Source organism: Moschus berezovskii, chromosome 17 (genome assembly GCF_049115385.1).
Source record: "Moschus berezovskii isolate FMDL1 chromosome 17, NW_MosBer_1.0, whole genome shotgun sequence".
Classification (NCBI taxonomy): Eukaryota; Metazoa; Chordata; class Mammalia; order Artiodactyla; family Moschidae; genus Moschus; species Moschus berezovskii.
In genome coordinates this window covers 71624869-71640459 of record NC_142476.1, presented here as the reverse complement: position 1 = coordinate 71640459, position 15591 = coordinate 71624869, and the positions used below count along the sequence as shown (strand labels likewise).

Sequence of the window (15591 nt, the reverse complement as noted above, 5' to 3'; positions counted from 1 at the left end):
TGAGTACAACTGGGCAACAGAGGGTGAGATGGTTGGATGGCATCACTGACTCAGTGGACATGAGTTTGAGTGAACTCCTGGAGACAGTGAAGGACAGGGAGACTTGTCATGCTACAGTCCCTGGGACTGCAAAGAGTGGACATGACTGAGTGACTAGAGAACAACAGAGAATATAAAATTATTTATTTAAAAAAATCTTATTTGGGGATAAACTGTATCCTGATGTGATGTACTCCTAGAGGCAGAATCTTATATAAACACAGACGGTATGAACCATTTGGGAATGCTGAATAATTGACATAATTATGTAATAATTACATTCTGAATAGACACACCCCAGAAGCAACTTAGATAAGTTAACTTGGAAAACTTTAGAAACATATACTGGTTGTTGTTATTTAGTCACTAAGTCGCATCCGACTCTTTGCGACCTGACGGAGTATAGCTCACCAGGCCCCTGTGTCCACAGGATTTCCCAGGCAAGAATATTGGAGTGGATGCCGTTTTCTTCTCCAGGGGATCTTTCTAACCCAGGGATCGAACCTGCGTCTCCTGCATTGGCAGGCAGATTCCTTATCACTGAGCCACGAGTAAAGTCCAGAAATAGTAGTATAATATTCTATTATTAATGTGAGAAATATATTTAAAAGTGCACATCACTCTCAAGGAAAAGAGCCAAGTTCATAAAAAAATCATTAAATCTGCACTGACATATTTTTCTTTGATTAGGTACATGTGTATTAAGAAATACATTATAGTTTATAATGAAGTATGTGGCACTTTCCTTTTATACGTAAAAAGAAATGTGGCATGTGTAACCAACTCTAGAACCTGTTGACCAACTTAAGAAATAAGACATCACCAATACATACAATAATGTTACGAGTTACCACCATCAAGTGCAATATCCTCTTCTACCTATCTACCTACATATCCCTCAGAAGAAATGATCCCTGAGAATTTGAGGCTTTTCTATGCATATATTATTGACTCATTAAAAAAAAAAAACACCTCATAATCCACAATGAAAAAAGAAAAAAAGGCTTAGCAAGAATGCAAAGCCTAAAACATATATGCTTTAAAACCTATCAGTATTTTAAGCCCTAAATTACCTTACCACACTGCAGAGAGAAAACCAGCGCATTCAACAGACAAAGAAAACAGACAACTTATTTTATATGGAGAGTTAATCAGAATGAATGTTAAGTTCTTGCTAAGTCATCTAATCATTGTGCTGCCATGAAACTGGCAAGACATTAAAAAAAGGAAAAATCTCACCTATAATACAGTATAAAGTGTAAGAAACTATTATCATCTTGTAAATTTCAAAAATAAAAATATTCTCTTGCTGGGTAATCTAGTTTAATAATAAAACAATTGTTTAAAGCATATGTACTATTTTCGCACCTTTGTGAAAAACATAGGGAAATGAGGAAGTCCTATAAATTCTAAAGTGACCTCTGGATCCTTTCCACGGAGGTGACATGTGTGCTGAGGAAGGGAGAAGCGAGGTAAACTCTGATCTTACTGACGCTCATTCCCTTGGTCAGTATATTAGCACCGGCACAGTGAATTCCTTTTTAAATAAGCTAGGATGTTATCCTTTCTCATAAAGTTGATCTACTATCTTAAAGGGAAATAGTTAAGTATTTGAAAGACTGAGTAACTTCCTTTTGGGTTAGAATGTTCCTTACCTGGCCATGCTCTGTCCTAGCCCCAGGGCTAAACCAATGGCTGCAGAGGAAAGAGAAAAGCAGTTAGCGGGAAACTCACTAAAAGCATGTGCTCTCACATGGTCAGTCTGCATGTGCTGTAAGAAACATATCTGCCACCTAGCAACAGAGCCTTACATATGCTGCATCTGAATGGATAGTTCATGTAATTCTAGGTTTACACCAATTTTGACAGAAATATAAGAGTGCTCATAACCCAGTAATTTTCAATTAAATAAGCAAACTCAGTTAGAATTACATTTCCATTTAATTATGTTAACATAAACTGCTGGGACTGTATTCATTTTATGAATCAATTCTGGTGAGAAAATCTACAAATGCTATCGTTTACCACAACTTAATTACAGCATCATTACAACAAATGATGACCTTTTGATTGTTGGAGTTTTAAAAAAAACAGTAAAAATACAAGAACATTATATCCTCTGCCTATGCCTCCAGGAACAATCACGTAAAGCCCTTGATGTGAATTCTAAAGCATCAGCTGAAGGTGCCTTGAACCCATTCCTTCCATAGTCATAACACCTGGATTCTGGTTCACAGCAAATCCAACAACACTGAAAATACGGAAGTCATGGCACATCTGAAGCGTTCTGGTCTTGAATTACGCCTCACCCTGCCTCACTTATCCCATCTTGTTCTAGAGGCAACTCGGACTTTTAATGCATCTGATGATACCTTTTCAACAGGAGTTATCATAAGTTGTGTGCTCAGTCCTCTGACCAGTATTCTGCTTAGAAACTAACTAAACATTAAGGAAATTGAGAGAGATAATGTGGGGAATAAACCAGTGTGCACGCATATATGGCAAGTCACTTGTCGTGTCTCAATCTCTGTGACCCTATGGACTGCAGCCCACCAGGTTCCCTGGTCCATGGGATTCTCCAGGAAAAGTATACTGGAGTGGGCTGTCGTGCCCTCCTACAGGGGACCTTACCGACACAGGGATTGAACCTGCATCTCTCAAGTCTCCTGTATTGGCAGGTGGGTTCTTTACCACTAGTGCCACCTGGGAAGCTCAAATAAACCAGTAAAACCCCACAAATATAGGGAATGGTATTAACATTATTATTGTGTGTGTGTGTATGTTAGCTGACTCTTTGAGACCCCATGGACTGCAACCCACCAGGCTTCTCTGTCCATGGGATCCTCCAGGCAAGAAAACTGGAGCGGGTTGCCATCCCTTCTGCAGGGGATCTTCCTGACCCAGGGATTGATTCTGGGTCTCCTGCATTGCAGGCAGATTCTTTACCATCTGAGCCACCATGGAAGCCCCCAACATTATTATTAATGCTATTTATTTTTTCATGAATCATTGTACTGAACACATGAATGTGCCACGCACTCTTTACAGACTCATGACATATATGTGTTATTTTCTATCCTCATGAAAACCTTATAAGGTTTTGCTCATGTTCCAGATGCAGGAAAGACTGAGGCTGAGCTGTTAGTTTATTCGCCCAAGGTGCTCAGTGTATCATACTACAAAGGACAAAGGGGTTTACATTGAATGAGCACATTTCCTCGTTCCCTCCAACACTTCTATGTATTCTCTGGCCTCTGTGGTATTAAAACCTGGGAATAAACAGCCTCGACATCAATAGGATGTGGCTATGCTCTTACCTGAACATTTCTCAAGCTCATAGACACTGATGCGCTTTGGCAGGTCAGATTCCACTTTTGTTGTGGGAATCGACACTTATTGGTATTTGTAAATGACGTGTGGATTAATCGGCAACTAGAAACTAATCATTTAGTTCAGTTCCCTGAAAACTTGCCTGATAAATTTCCCCTCTGCTTGGATTGGGCTTTTTCCTTTAAAGAAAAATGTTTTTAAAAAATCAAATGCATACATGCAGTTAAATGAAACCAATCAACAAAAAAGTCTGAACAACAACATCGTTTCATCTATCCTGACCCCCTAAGCTCTGTTTAGAGAAACCACTGTCAACTCTTTCTGCATTTGTGTTTGGTATTTAATGATGTGTTTCTACAGAATATGGTTATACTGGCATTCTGTGGTTAATTTTAGACACGAATAAGTGACTTTCTCTTTACTGTATATTTAGCTCTTTCATAGCTCTCAATCCTCTATTTCAAGTTATAAACACCACGTCTGATTAGTCAATAGTGAGGACAGATACTACGACGACATGAACCCTTTCTGCCCCTCCCAAAGTTGAGAGTTAACCTGTTTTTCTTCCTTTGCTAGTTTTTGGTGATTTTTGCTATGTACTGGTGATCTTTCCCAAAAAAGTTTCCAGGAAGTGCTGTAGAAAAATCTGAACTATAAAGTTATAAGTGGGTGTAAAAGAAATGGGATGTGAAGAAGTGAAGTGGGCATAGGATAATTCACTCTATCTAGAAGTTAGGCTTTCAAAGTATGAGAGAGATCAGAAAGAAAGAAATGGAAAGAAGAGGTTTAAAAATGTAGTATATAAGCAAAGAAGCTATTGGAAGGAAAAAAAAAAAACAAACTTCTTCCAATCAAAAAAGAGATGCTGGAATCAGCCCTGGACAGAGGAAAGCTCTTTTCCTCTAATACTAAGAAAAAGCAGAGCCGAAGAAGGTATATTTGGATTGTTGTTGTTGTTCAGTAGCTAACTCGTATCTGACTCTTTGCAACTCCATGGACTGCAGCACGTCAGGCTTCCTTGTCCTTCACTATCTCTTGGAGTTTCCTCACACTCACGGCCATTGAGTCTGTGATGCTATCTAACCATCTCATCCTCTGCTGCCCCTTCTCCTTTTGCCTTCAGTCTTTCCCAGCATTAGGGTCTTTTCAGATGAGCCAGCTTTTCTTCATTGGAAGGACTGATGCTGAAGCTCCAATACTCTGGCCACCTGATTTGGATAAGTTCATTCAAGTTTGTGGACTAAGAGCCTTACTTTGGAACGTTGAAGACAAAGTCAAGTTCTTGGGGCGGGGGAGAGAGTATGGGCAGCTTATTACAGGGACTTGGTGACAGGACATAGAATATCTTTTTGGGGACAACAGAAACAGAAATATTATGGAAGGTCATGTGAAAGCACTGCTGAAAGGTCTACTGATCAAGATTATTAACATATATCTGTGTAGCAACAAATTATACAATTTTGTGATTTTATTCAGCAGTGCTCAGTAGAGGAGTTATGGCGGTGGGTAGAGGGACTGACTCATCCAAGGTTAGGAGTTTACGGAGCAGGATGGCAGACAGAATTCTAAGAGGACCCCCAGTGATCCATACCCTCGTACAACTTGCTCTCTTTGAGTGAAGAAAGGACCCATGCATACGATGGGATAGTCAGTGTTATAACTAGGGTGTGTATTACGACACAACTGGCTTTAAGGAAGGGAGATCATTCTTGGTGGGCTTAAGCTAAGCAGGTGATTCTTTGAAGGGGATGAATTCTTCCTGGTGAAAGATTCAAAATATGAGAGTTTCAACATGAAGAAGATTCTCCATAGTTGGCTTTGTAGTCGAAGGACCATGTTTCTCAGGACCTGAAAGGAGCCTCTAGGAACTGAGAGAGATCACTGGCTGACGTGTCGTCAGCAAGAAAACCAGCACTTCAGTAGTACAACTGCAGGGAACTGCTTTCTGCCAACAACCTTCAAGAACTTGGAAGTGGATTCCTTTCAAAAAAGCCTCTAAATGACATCATAGCTGATGCATGCTGTGCCTTCAGCCTTATCAGACACTGAGCAGGGCACCCAGCTGAGCTCTGCCTTTTTCAGATGTGTGATTTGCAAATACTTTCTCCCAGTGCATGGCTTATATTTTCATCTTATTAATAGGGTGTTTTACAGAACAAAAGTTTTAATTTTGATGAAAAGCTTTTCTTCGTCCATTGAATTGATTTTACACTTTTTAAAGAATCAGTTGAGCATACTGCTATTAAGAGTGGGTCTACTGCTGGGTTCTCTATTCTCTTACATTTATTTATTTGTGTACTGTTCTGTCAACACACAGTCTTGATTATAGTAGTCAAGAGAACTGTGAGCCAGTAAATGGGTATTCTTTGAGTCACTAAGTTGGTGGCGATTTGTTATGCAGCACAGAAAGCAAATACACAGTGAGGACCCTGGAGATGATATAATAAAGGACAGAGAATAAACATGAAAGAATAGGGAGCCTCAAGGAGGATGATGCGGAAAATGGAAGGGTTTTGGAACGTAACCTTTATTAAAGTACGAGGACAGTGAGCATAAGAAAAGAGAAGAGTTGGAAGAATACTAGGCTGTGATATGAAAATATCATAAGAAATGTCAGATATGTATAGGGAACCACGCTAATGGTCATACGAAGATTATCTCATTCAAACCTCACAACCTCATGGAAGAGTTATATTGCTATTCAAGGTCACAGAGCTGGCTGGAGTCAAGATTGGGACTAAGTCTATCCAATTCCACACCCTGTATTCTTTTTTTTCTTAATTACTTTATTTTAATTGGAGGAGGGTAATTACAATATTGTGATGATTTCTGCCATATAGTGACATGAATCAGCCACGGGTGCACACATGTCCCCTCATCCTCCCCACCCCATTTCTCTGGGTTGTCCCAGAGCACCGGCTTTGAGGGCCCTGCTTCATGCATCAAACTTGCACAGGTCATCTGTTTCACATATGGTAATATACATGCTTAATGCTATTCTCTCAAATCATCCCACCCTCGCCTTTTCCCACAGCGTCCAAAAGTCTGTTCTTTACATCTGTGTCTCTTTTGCTGCCTTGCATATAGGATTGTTGTTACCATCTTTCTAAATTCCATATATATGTGTTAATAGACTATCTTGGTGTTTCTCTTTCTGACTTACTTCACTTTGTGTAATAGGCTCCAGTTTCATCCACCTCATTAGAACTGACTCAAATGTGTACTTTTTAATAGCTGAGCAATATTCCACTGTGTATATGGACCATAGCTTCCTTATCCATTCGTCTGCCGATGGACATCTAGATTGCTTGCATGTCCTAGCTATTGTAAACAGTGCTGCGATGAACACTGGGGTACACGTGTCTCTTTCAATTCTGGTTTCCTTGCACACCCTATATTCTTAACCACCATTCTCCTTCATTGCCTTCAGTTATTATAATTTGGGGGGGGGAGTCTTTCTCTTTTGTTCTGTTTCCTTTTTTTTCTTTATTAATGTCCTCATGAAACATAAAAGTTAATCTTTTAGTGAAAACAGGAGCAAAACAGGAAATATAGAAGAAATACTGTCCTTGAAAGCCAAAGAGTCAAATTTATATAAAGAAAGCAGAGGAAATGAAGGGCATGAAAGAGGAAGATATTATAGAGGAGCTTATTTTACTGGAGCCGAGATTCCCAAGGAGACTTACGAGGGGGTTAACAGTGAAAGACACATCTGGGAGGAAGGGGCACGAAAGAGTGAAACTGATCGACTGCCAGGGATGGTCAGGTTGAGAGACATGGCTGCATGGTCTGTCTGTCCTCAAGATTCCGAGGGGCTAACTGTGGTTTCTGGGCTCACTTCTCCCTCTGGGACATGGATGCATTTGGGGGATGCCTAAGAACTAAGCCTGATAAACGTGATTTCATTTAATCCTCACCTACCATGCTGAGAGACAGATGGGGCCTGGCGTGCTGCAGTCCACAGGGTCACAAAAGTCACAAAGAGTTGGACAGAACTAAGTGACTGAACAATCACCACCCTGTTGATAATGGGAATAGCCGTCACCTACAGAGCCCTCTTCACAGCTTTCTTTTTAGTAGAGCAACGTGGTCAGTAACTGTGGAGTAGAAGGGGGTTTTATTTTTTTGTTTTCCTTTTAAGTAAGAAGTAGATAATAAAGCTTTAGGGAACAAAGTTTTTTGAACTAAAATCTCTGCAGATGCAGAGTTCCACACTAATTCTTTCTCACTTAATCCCTTGCCCCCACCTATGGCGTTTAACTACAAGTAGCAGAAATGTACAGGATTTTATGAGAAGTCAAATAATATTACATCTATGCACAAGGACAAAACCAACTTCAAATTCTGTCTTCTCCTAAAAACGTACTTTTCAGAAGGAAAGAGCTACAGCAGTTTATAATTACAGATTTTTATTTTTAGAGTTTCTATTTTTTATAGAGTTTCTATTTTTTGACCCAGCAGCATAATTTTATGCTTAGTGTGCCATCTACACATCACGGTCTAAATTTGTGCTCTCTAATATGGATACTGGGGCTCCCCAGGTGGCTCAGTGGTAAAGAATCTGCTTGCCAATGCAGGAGACTTGGGTTCAATCCCTGGGTCAAGAAGACTCCCTTGGAGAAGGAAATGGCAAACCACTCCAGTATCCTTGCCTGGGAAATCCCATGGACAGAGGATCTTGGTGGGCTACCATTCATGCAGTTGTAAAAGAGCTGGACGTGATTTAGTGACTAAACAACAACAATATGGATACTAGCCATATATGGCTATGTAAGTTAATATGAAAAATTACGTTCCTCACTTGTACTAGCCACATTTCAAGTGCTCCAGATACACATGTTTAGTGGCTATCATAATCAGCTGTGCAGACATAGAACATTTCCATACTGCAAAAAGTCCTATGGGATAGCACTAGTATAAATAGGTTATCACTGAAAATTTGAACTGGCTTTGGAAGTGTATATAATCTATGCCAAACATCTTCCCTGTGGACCATCACTGTTTTACTGAAGAGACTCTGAAGTATGAATAAGTGTATAACTTATTCATGTTTAGGGGTGTTCAGGAATGGGGAAGAAGAAATGTCAGTCAAACGCCTAACTCTATATCCTTTAATAGGGTTTCATGGGTCAAGAAATGGAAGTAAAAATAAAGGTGAGAAGAGAGAGGATTAAGAAGAAGCCACAGGGCTAGGCAAGAACTGCATCTTCATAGCAACTATAATTGAGGATGCCAAAAGACCAAGGCACGTGTGTCAGCGTGGAAGACCCTGACGAGGAGTTCCACCGGACCGTCGCACATGACCTAGGATGACACATGAAATTTGGTGCTTTTGGTTCTGTCTCTGCCTCTAATTCTCAAAGTGCTGTCTTCAAAGTGTATTCTATGCAGCCCTCGGCAGCAGAGAGAAGTCTGGTCTTGGTTTGGAGAGAGGAGGTCCCCAGAATACTGAACTAGTGGTCTTCGCATTCCTCACTGCCGTGAAATTGCAAGGGCCAAAAAAAAAAAAAGAGCCAGTTTCACTTAAGAATGTCCTTGACAAAGCAAGATTCCAAGGGAATCACAGAAAATCAGAAGAGGAATTGATCCAGTCTATTTATCACAATCTAAAGTTGAAGCTACTTTCACCATAGAGGCATAGATGCTAAATTACAAACTGTAAATGTATATAAATGTGTTCCCAATGACCCTAACCTTTAATCTGGGCAAATCTTACTTTAAGCAAACTCGATATTTACACAGAAGATAATATAAAGGGTGAATATCTGCTTTATAAAGGAATTTATCATAGGATTGTAAGCACTTACTTGTGTGCATTTAAAATAAGTTTGGATTAACAGACAATTTCTCACATAAATTTCCTAGACTTCCAAATGAAATAAATGCAAAATACAAGTAACAATGTAAAAATCAATTAATAAATTATATTTACTCAATTTAAAAACAAGTATCTCATAAATAATTAGAAAAATATTGGAAAGAAAAAAATTTTGGACCACTTACAGTTAGTATATAAGGAAAATGGAGTGAATAAAAAGTAATCCATTTGATACCTTTAATATTTTTTAAAACTAGGTAGTCATAAATTGATTTTTATTTTGCAGATTTTTATACCTGTATCTTCAAAAAGTCAACCCAATAATTAAATGTGAATTTCAAAAGTTAGCATGTTATTTTTACTCAGACATTAGATACTAATTTCTCTCCTTTAGTCAGACTGAGATTCTTGTCACATTTTGTGTACCTCTCCATAGTTATTTAAATGAATATTTCATTTGTCTGCATTATATTTTTAATTAAAAGAAACATCATATATTTATTGGCTTCCCCGATGGCTCAGCAGTGAAGAATCTGCCTGCAGTGCAGGAGTCTCAGGAGACATGGGTTCGATCCCTGGGTCGGGAAGATAAACTGGAAGAGGAAATGGCAACCAACTCCAAAACTCTTGCCTGAAGAATTCCATGGACAGAGGAACCTGGTGGACTACAGTCCATGGGGTTGCAGAGAATCAGACATTACCGAGAGAATGAACACACACATCATCGCACATTACTAAAAACTGGACTTTCATCACAGAAGTACATGTTCCACAGAAACAATGATTAGATGGAATATAAAAAAAGTAGTATGGGCTACCCTGGTGGCTCAGATGGTAAAGAACCTGTCTGCAATGTGGGAGACCTGGGTTCGATCCTTTGGTTGGGAAGATCCCCTGGAGGAGGGCACGGGAACCCACTCTAGTATTCTTGCCTGGAGAATCCCCATAACAGAGGAGCCTGGCAGAGGGTCACAAAGAGTTGCACATGACTGAGCAACTAAGCATAGCACACAAAAGTAGTATAGTGAAAATAATAACATTTTCATAATTATGACACTCAACAAGGCTTTTAATATCTGTACAGAGCACATGTGAGTTTACCTTTAAAACCAAGACTCCATAATCTAACATGTGTGCAGCAAAGTTGGCTGTTCATCAGATGTCTACAAGTAATGTTATTTTATACCCGAAATTTTTGTAAAATATCTTTCTGGAAACTATTCAAATTTTAATGACTTACCTCCACTATTCTCATATACTGCACGGAAAACTTCCAGTGAGGTGAGTTTTTCCACATTGAGTCCCATGCTGGGGACTGTTCCACTAACTTTAAAACCATACACTACTATGTATAAAATAGACAACTAATGAGAACCTGCTGCATAACCAGGGAACTCTACTCAATGCTCTGTGGTGATCTAAATGGGAAAGAAATCCAAAAAAGGAAGGGACATATGTATACGTATAGCTGACTCACTTTGCTATACAGAAGAAACTAACAAAACATTGTAAAGCAAACATACGCCAGTAAAAATAAAAAAACAACAAACTATCCCTTTCTGTTCCCTAGTTTAGCAGCTCTGTTTCTTAGATTTGATATTTCCAAAGTCCCCCACACCAAACTTTATTAAGTATGCGATCACTGGTACTAAAAATTCCTAAATGTTACTGCATTAGAACCTGCAAAATATTTTCCTACATCTATTAAAAAGAAAATTGTTGAAATTTTATGAAGTAAAATTTTGAGGATTCCTATATCAGATTGTTTTCTGTAGTTCATCTTCCAAAACAAAACAGACTTAGAGGAGTCGTCAACTGAAAGTCGTAATTGTTGCCTACTATCCAGTAGGAAGTTTCTAAAGATTATTTTAACTATTTTCAGGTGGTTATTACCACTCTGAGGAGAGTGTAGTAGGATTATGCAAAACCACAGTTCATCTATGCTTTCCCTATGCTCTGTGCAAGCATCAGGAAGGGAATGGGGTTGTTTCTTTATTACTAGGCAGTAGTGGAACTTGCGGAGAAGGCAATGGCAAGCCACTCCAGTACTCTTGCCTAGAAAATCGCATGGACAGAGGAGCCTGGTAGGCTGCAGTCCATGGGGTCGCTACTAGTTGGACACGACTGAGCGACTTCACTTTCACTTTTCACTTTCACACATTGGAGAAGGAAATGGCAACCCACTCCAGTGTTCTTGCCTGGAGAATCCCAGGGACAGCGGAGCCTGGTTGGCTGCCATCTATGGGGTTGCACAGAGTCAGACACGACTGAAGCGACTTAGCAGCAGCAGCAGTGGAACTTGATAACCTTGATCGCAGGGCCAATGATTTTTTAACTGATTTATTAGTTACTTGGCTGCATTGGGTCTGGGCTGTACCGGATCCTAGTTGGTGCACATGGTATCTTCACTGCATCGTGTGAGATCTTTCATTGTGGTACATGGGCTCTCTAGCTGGGGCATGCAGGCTTAGATGCTCCACCACACATGGGATCTTAGTTCCTTGATCAAGGATCGAACCTGTGACCCCTGCATTGCAAGGTGGATTCTTAACCACTGGACCACCAGGGAAGTCCAGAGCCAATGACGCTTGATGTGTGTGTTGTGGTGTATATTTTGAGAAATTTAAGAAAAAGAAAAAGCTTCTATCCTTAGCAAGTTCGTGGTCCATTAAAGGAGTTATATGCATCTAATAACTACAGTCTAGAAAATAATGTAACAAATATTATAATCGTGTAGAAATAAAGAACTAAAGGCAGAAAAGAGAAGGTGCTGAGAATTGCTGTTGGGAATTGGAGGGGGAAAAAACCCAAAGATTCCTTGAAGGATATTGTAGCAGATACTGTTATGGCCTCCTCAATAGCTCTAGAACTTTCTAATTCCAGATTTCTGATTATGTCAGTATACTAAACAGCTACCTGTTTAAACCATTGTTTGCAGAATATTTCATTATTTTTTCCTGACAAGGGTCTACAAAAGAGTGATCTTCAACCATTTTTGAGCACACAGTGCCTGAAACAGTTATGAAAATATCTTCTGCTTGCATATTTTATGCAGACATCTAAAATTTTCACTGTAATCTAAATATTTGTAAAGGATTCATTTTATATTACATATATATATTGATATTTTAAAGTCAAATAATTGCACTACTCTTTGAATATACACATTGGAATCTAAATATCACTGTGCTTTTTATACCAGCCATCAATCCATTAAAAAAAGATACTAGGACAGGCATTTCTTTAAAAGTTGAAAATTTCACATGGTTTAATTTTCTCCTGCAAGTCCTTGAATTTCCAATTCACTTCCTCACAGAAGTGTATCCTAATGTAATATAATTTTATGCTTGAAAGCTTTTTATTAGTTACCCTATCATAGTCTTCTGCAACAAAAATTTGTGTGTATATCTATACACACACACATACACACACATATATATGTGCCTGAGTGCTCAACTTCTAAGTCGTATCGACTATTTGCATGCTCAGTTGTGTCCGACTCTTTGCAACCCTACAGACTGTAGCCTGCCAGGCTTCTCTGTCAATGGAATTCTCCAAGGAAGAATACTGGAGTGGGTAGCCATTCCCTTCTTCAGGGAATACACACACACACACATTTGTGTGTGTATATATATATACACACATACACATACACACACACACACACCCCCCATAACATTTTCTTAAAGATTTGTGGTTAAAATACTGGAACAAAAATTTTGAGAAGTTTATAAGTTAGTCAAGCTAATAATAATTGCTATTAGTTGATAACCATTAATTACCTAAGATCTGAAAAAGTAATCATTAGTACACAATTAACCAAACCAACATAAATGTATTTTGACAATACTAAACATAAAAATAAAATTTTATTAGAAAGTTATCATTAACAAGCTTTTTACCCAATTAATTCATGTACCCATTGATGAATATTACTTTGGCATCAATTCTATTGGTATTTTTAATGCCTTGAGTGCTCAGAAACCTTGTTCACACAAATTAGTAAATGGAAATAAAAAGAATTTGGTTAAAACCATCACTTGATTATTGAACTCCTTCAGAGTTTTATGCCTAAAAATATCACACAATGATTTCAAGATTCGGGGGTATTTTAAATCATCTACCAGATGCTGAAAACAAAGAATTAGACACTATCTAGTTAAATTGCATTAAGCTTTGTGACTTAGTCATTTGATTTAATCTGTCAACATCAATATCAGTACAATATGAATGACCCCCTGTCTGGAACCCAAGAGGATTTTAAACCTCGGGGCAATGTGCCAAAATAAAATTAGAACTGAGAGGGCATCTTTTTTTTTTTTTCTAAAGTGGAAGAGAGGCAATTTTAAGACTCCCACCCAAAGCATCCAGTTCTGAGAGTCAAAGGTATATAGCAAAGAAAGAAGCAGTTCTTAATAGTCACGTGAGCACACGCTGTGGCTATCCCTCAAGGCTTAGCCCACAGGGAGCAGAAATGTCCATCTCCCAGTCTTTTCCTGGAATAGTTCTAAACTGCACATTTTACAAGCTGCTGTCTGAGGTTCTAGAGTGTAATTTAGCATGCATCTAGGGGCTGGCTGTGAGCCTCCTCAGAGTTCAGGGTGTGGTGGGCACTTCCTCTGCCTTCTCACTCCTGCTCGCTGCAACAGTATAAACAGGCCGCCAGCACCTCTCTGGAAGGAACTTGTACACAGGTCTGGTGCCCTGCTTTTGTATTTGCCGCCCGAGAGACAGACCCCTGGAATTCCTGGCTCTGTCAGCCAATGGAGCTTGCATTCACTGGTCCACAGGACTACAGCAAGCAAAAAAGCAGTTTTTAAACAGGCACAGGAACCATGTCCGCTTATGGCAAAACAGTGTCCCCTCAAGATCAGTGCAGAAGGAGCAGGCAAAACATCCGTTTTTGTTTCTCCATGGAAGGGGCTTAGCTACATACTTCCCCAGTTGCTGACTGAGAGTCTGGCTTATAATCAGCCTGCATCTGAGGTGCTGCCTGTAATCCTTCCCTTTTGGACACTGATGATCTTGGCACACCCTCAATTACTGGGCGCCGCCGAGAACAAAGATGGTGGCTTGGCTAATCACAAAGATTTGTGAGACAACCAAGAGCAGTTGCTACACGAGACTAGTCTCATCCACAATTAACTGAACAAACGTAAATATATTTTGATAATACTAAACATAAAAATAAAATTTTATTAGAAAGCTATCATCAATAAGCATCAAATAAGTAAAATCAGAAACCAAAGAGGAGCCATTAGAACTGATCACACAAAAAATACTAAGGATCATAAGAAAATACTATAACCAATTATATTCCAACAAATCAGATAACCTAGAAGAATGGAAAAAATTCCTAGAAACACACAATTTACCAAACTGAAATCATGAAATAATAGAAGATTAGAAAAGATTAATAATTAGGGAGGAGATTGAACTGTAGTCAAAAACCATCCAAAAAAATTAACAACTGCTAATCAATAAATGTGATACATCAAATTAACAAAATGAATAAAAGTCATGATTATCTTAATAGATGCAGAAAAAGTATATGATAAAATTCAACATCTTTTAATGATAAAAATGCTCAACAAATAGAAAGAATGTACTGCAACATGGTAAAGACCATATATGATAAGTCCAAAAATAACATCACAGTCAATGGTAAAAAGCTGAAAGTTTTGCCTCTAAGATTAGGAAAAGGACAAGAATGCCAACTTACTCTTGCCACTCTGGAGATCCTAGCCAGAGAAATCAGGCAAGAAGAAGAAAGTAAAAACATCCATATCAGAAAAGAAGAAGTAAAATTGTCTCTGCAGATGACTTGATACTACATACAGAATACCCTAAAGACTCCACCAAAAAGCTCGTAGAACAAATGAACAAGTTCAGTACAGTTATAGGACACAAAATCTGTATACATAAATTGGTTGTGTTTGGATACACTAACAACAAAGTATCAGAGAAAGAAGCTATGAAAATAATCCCATATACAACAGCATCAAAAAGATAAAACATTTAGGAATAAATTTAACCAGAGGTGAAACTTCTATACACCCAAAACCATAAAACATTGATGGAAGAAATGGAAGAAGACACAAATAAATGGAAAGAGATTTTGTATTCATGAGTAGGAACAATTAATATTGCTAAAATATCTATACTATGCACAGATATCATACAGTCCACAGATTGAAGGGAATCAGAAAAATTCTAATGGCATTTTTCATAGGAAGAAAAAAAAATCCTAAAATATTTGTGGAACCATGAAAAACCCTGAATATACAAAGTAATCTTGATAAAGAAGAACAAAGTTGAAGCTATCGCATGTCCTGATTTGCAACTATTTTCAAACTATACAAATTGAATATATATATATATATATTCGCACAAAAATTATAGCA

General features: G+C 38.5%; 1 protein-coding gene across 2 annotated transcripts in view; it reads right to left on the bottom strand.

Annotated features, from left to right (window-relative positions):
* GPATCH2 (G-patch domain containing 2) overlaps positions 1 to 15591 on the bottom strand; it is a 205100-nt gene that overhangs the window by 65521 nt on the left and 123988 nt on the right. The window contains exon 7 of one of the 2 annotated variants that reach the window (XM_055419891.2): positions 1695 to 1734. The exons of the other annotated variant lie outside the window; for it this stretch is intronic. Within the exon in view, the coding sequence (XP_055275866.1) occupies positions 1695 to 1734 (40 nt within the window). The remainder of the gene's footprint in view (positions 1 to 1694; positions 1735 to 15591) is intronic. 2 annotated transcript variants of the gene reach the window in all.